This window comes from Carassius carassius, chromosome 34 (assembly GCF_963082965.1).
Source record: "Carassius carassius chromosome 34, fCarCar2.1, whole genome shotgun sequence".
Lineage (NCBI taxonomy): Eukaryota > Metazoa > Chordata > Actinopteri > Cypriniformes > Cyprinidae > Carassius > Carassius carassius.
The window spans coordinates 29,440,206-29,444,206 of NC_081788.1; the positions used below are offsets into that span (position 1 = coordinate 29,440,206).

The 4,001-nt window shown below is 33.7% G+C and overlaps 1 protein-coding gene across 1 annotated transcript; it reads left to right on the top strand.

Annotated features, from left to right (window-relative positions):
* The first annotated feature begins 970 nt into the window (after positions 1 to 970).
* LOC132115276 (C-C motif chemokine 28-like) lies at positions 971 to 2,927 on the top strand. Its single transcript, XM_059523656.1, has 3 exons — positions 971 to 1,221; positions 2,458 to 2,578; positions 2,654 to 2,927. Exons 1-3 carry the CDS (start codon positions 1,044 to 1,046, stop codon positions 2,766 to 2,768), a joined length of 414 nt encoding a protein of 137 aa, XP_059379639.1. The 5' UTR covers positions 971 to 1,043; the 3' UTR covers positions 2,769 to 2,927.
* The last annotated feature ends 1,074 nt before the right edge of the window (positions 2,928 to 4,001 follow it).

Here is a 4,001-nt window from a genome sequence, read left to right on the forward strand (position 1 = left end):
TTGCTATAGTAAATTTCACAAATATTTTTTTATAATTATTATTCTTAATAATGTTTAATTTAAATAGGCATTAAAGTGCACTATCCAAACTAAAATGTTGGCAAAAGTGGAATTTTTTCAAAAAATTGAAGTATAAACAAGTTATAGAAGTTTAAATGTACTATAAATAATATGCGCTATATTAATTTTATTATATTTTATTTATTATAAATATTTTACATAACAGGTTTTACTCTAAAATTGGTATAAAATTAAAGCCTTGTGTCTAAATAAGTTATGTTATAGATTTGAAGTTGATATGAAAAAGATTCAGGTTCCTGTGAGATTTTATTTAGGGTGAATTTTTCTCTAGATTTATCTGTGAATTTTACTTCTATCTCAAAATAACCACCAAATATGAAATCCTGAGACTCAGACCTTTCCAATGATATGTTTGTTGCCAAGATTATAAAAAGTTTTGGTTCTAGAAGACCGTAATGCATTATGTTTTATGACACTTGGCCCTGCCCACTAAGGGGGAGGTGATCGCCATTAGATTTTAAAGTACCATTTCTATGGTAAAGCAATGTCCGATTTCAAAATGACAACAGACAACAGCAAACAACAAAAAAGAGTGCCAAGCGTCCCACAGGTGGGACGGTGACAGTTATGGGGTTAAATCATCCCTTTAATGTAACCCCTGTTATTAAATGAATTAAACGATCCCTTCAGATGACTCACTCTTCTGTGGCACTGAAATGATGATCATATTCTAATAAGTGCAGCTCTGCTCCTGTAACTGTATCAGAAAACAAACTGAAACAGACAAGCTTGAACACACCCAGTGTCACGCAAACATTAATCAACACACCCCTGAGAACCTCCTGAGAAACCCAGCAGTGATGTGTTTGTGTACGGCTCGTGTCACGCATAACCTGCAGGAAACCGGTCAGTGCGTTCACACTGACGTGCACCTGAATGAGGCGCTGCGGGGAATATTTCATCTGCTACAAAAGAGATTTCATAACCGATGTGGAAGATTGTTTTCTTTGGTGTGATGGGTGATGAGTTGGGGCAGGCCGGGCGACGAGGGCGGAACAGGAATCGCATGCATGGGTTTAAATAAGTGCTTCTGTGTTGTGTTCATTCACACTCGATGCTGTTCAACCATGGAGCTCAAAGCAACATCTGTCCTGATTCTCGTGTGCTTCACCATCATCATCATCCTCACCAGCACTGAAGGTCAGAGTCATGATGCTCTTCACTGATGATCACGCTTTCCATGGCTTATCCTACTTTCTAGGTTTCTAGTCAAAATATCTTGCAATTCTTAAATCAAGATACTTTTACTAGACAAGCCAAATGACTTAAGATATTTAGTCTTGTTTTCAAGGGGAAAAAAAACTAAATGAAGTGCATTTTGGTTAAAACAAGTAAAATTATCTGCCAGTGGGGTAAGTAAAATATTCTTAAAAAACAAGACTAAATATCTTAAGTCTAGTAAAAGTATCTTGATTTAAGAATTTTAAGATATTTTGACTAGAAACCAGACATAAATACTAAGTAAGATAAGCCATTTTTTCCAGTGTTGTTGATGCAACTTGTAAATGTAGTATTTATAACTTTTATGTTTAGGGTTATGCTTCTGTTTCTTTCACCTAAAGCGACTGCAGTCACATTAATTTCTCCAACGATCTTCTTCACATGATACAGATTCTGTTCTTCAGAAGCGCTAAAACACAAGTTCAGTTCAGTGTTGATTACATTAACGCAATGTGCACATTTTTATTAACCCTTGCAATATTTCTTTTTTTTTTTTTTTGCAATTGTGCATTTATATATCTCAGTTCTGACTTTTTTCATCTTCTCAGAATTGTAAACAAGAAAAGCCTTTAGTTTGAAATAACAATCTTTTTTATTTTTTTCTTTATGCCAGAAAAAAAAAACCCTAGTTCAGAATTCACAGTAAAAGGTCATAACTGTAAGGAATAAACTTTTTTTCTCATAATTCTAAGTTTGCATCTTGCGATTCTGCATTTTATATTTTATATATCAGAACAAAATTTATATTATAGTTTGGAAAGAAAAAATAAAGGTAATTGCAACTTTTTAATTGTGAGATGAAAAGTCACAAATACCCTTTTAAAGTTTATATATCTACTCTACTGACACTCAACCTATAGCATTGCATATATCATCAGTTATTCAGAAGAGCGCCAGTAGAGTCGATTTTGTTTGATTCCCAGAGATACATTCCTATAAAGCAGCTTGAATAGATGGTGAGTCAGTCGGACTTCAGGAACATGTCTCGTGACATGCATCGCTCTGCTCTATCAGAACATCAAGCATGCCCTTTATAATTAAAGGCCTGTCTGTTTCTGACATTCTTCTATTCTGAAAACATCCTACAACAATTGTGTGGTTTTGTTAGGAGAGGATTTAACTCTTATTCAGTGGCAGATGTTGTTTTTGTTGCAGTGGATGCCATTCCCAGTTGCTGTTTGACTGTTACTAAAAAGATCTCTAAACGCATGCTGAAATCGGTCTCAAGACACATGATCCAGAACAGATCTGGAGGCTGTGACATTGATGCACTGGTGTGAGTGTTTAACACACACACACAAACACAAATCAGTCCTGTGCTCCTGTGTTGACTGTGTTTACTGCTCTACAGATTATTCACCAAAAATAAGATCATCTGTGCTGATCTCAAAGTCCTAGAAAAATTGGAGAAACTCAAGAAGATGAAGAATCACAAACCCAAGCGGACTCAAGCCAGGACTGGATGAACATCATCATCTGACTTACAATGCATTAATCTACCGGCAGTTTCAGTATTTCTTGCATTGCATGTATTAAAACTCCTTTTTGCAGTTTTTTACTACAATATACTTTTTATATTCTTTGTATGCTTGCTCTCCTTTGTATACTCCGTAAGATACCCCCCCCCCCCCCAACCCTTGAGATTTGGCTATAAGTGATTTTTCACATGAACCCCAACGAATTAAACGGTTCCATGATTTAATAGAAATAATGTGAATTGAATACGTTTTACATGATTTGATGAGGAATTGGGAAAGAAGGTATAAAACCCAATGGCAAACTGCAATAAATAAATAAAAATGCATACAGACACATAAATAAATAAATAAATAAATAAATAAAATTGCATACACAAATAAATATTTAAATAAAAAGCATGCATAAACACAAATTTAAAAAAATGCAAGCATACACATAAATATATAAAAAATACATGTATACACATAAATATTTAAATAAAATGCATGCATATACATATAAATAAAAATGCATACACAAATATATAAATAAAAGGCATATAAATAAATAAATAAAATGCATGCATATACAAATATATAAAATCCATGCATACACATAAATAAATAAGTAAATAAATAAATAAATAAACCCGTATTCATTTTTTATTACAGTGCTTTTGAATTATATTGGAGCACTGGACTTGTATATTCTGAACACTTCATAAAACTATATTGAAAACATCTTTTTACACACTGGTTTGTCTTGGCCAGCGATAGAGCCAAATTACACTCGCACTGAGTTTTTCATGAACTGCACAATAGAACAAAATTACTGTATTCTTTTCAAGTAACACATTTGTTTTACATATCAACTAATTTGAATATTAATGTGTTCTTGGGGCAAACCATAATAAAAAAAGAAGTGTAATAATGGGAGTAATAACTTAACAACATTTTCATAAGAATATCTCATTGTTTATAGGAATATTGATCTATAAATTCTTGTGTTTCCCCAAAATCCCTGATTAACAGGGATGGACTGGGAATAAAAAACGGCCCTGGACTAAACCCGGCCCAAAGCAATCGGCGCGCAGAAACTCGACAACAGTCTGTCTGCGCCATCTTTGTGTACTACTGTTGATTTAAACACTCAACTTAAACACTCTCTGTACTGTCAGGTGTTTTGTCTTCTTCTGAGGGTGGTTTGACAAAAAAAAACTTGGGGCGCTTAAAAGTAATTTA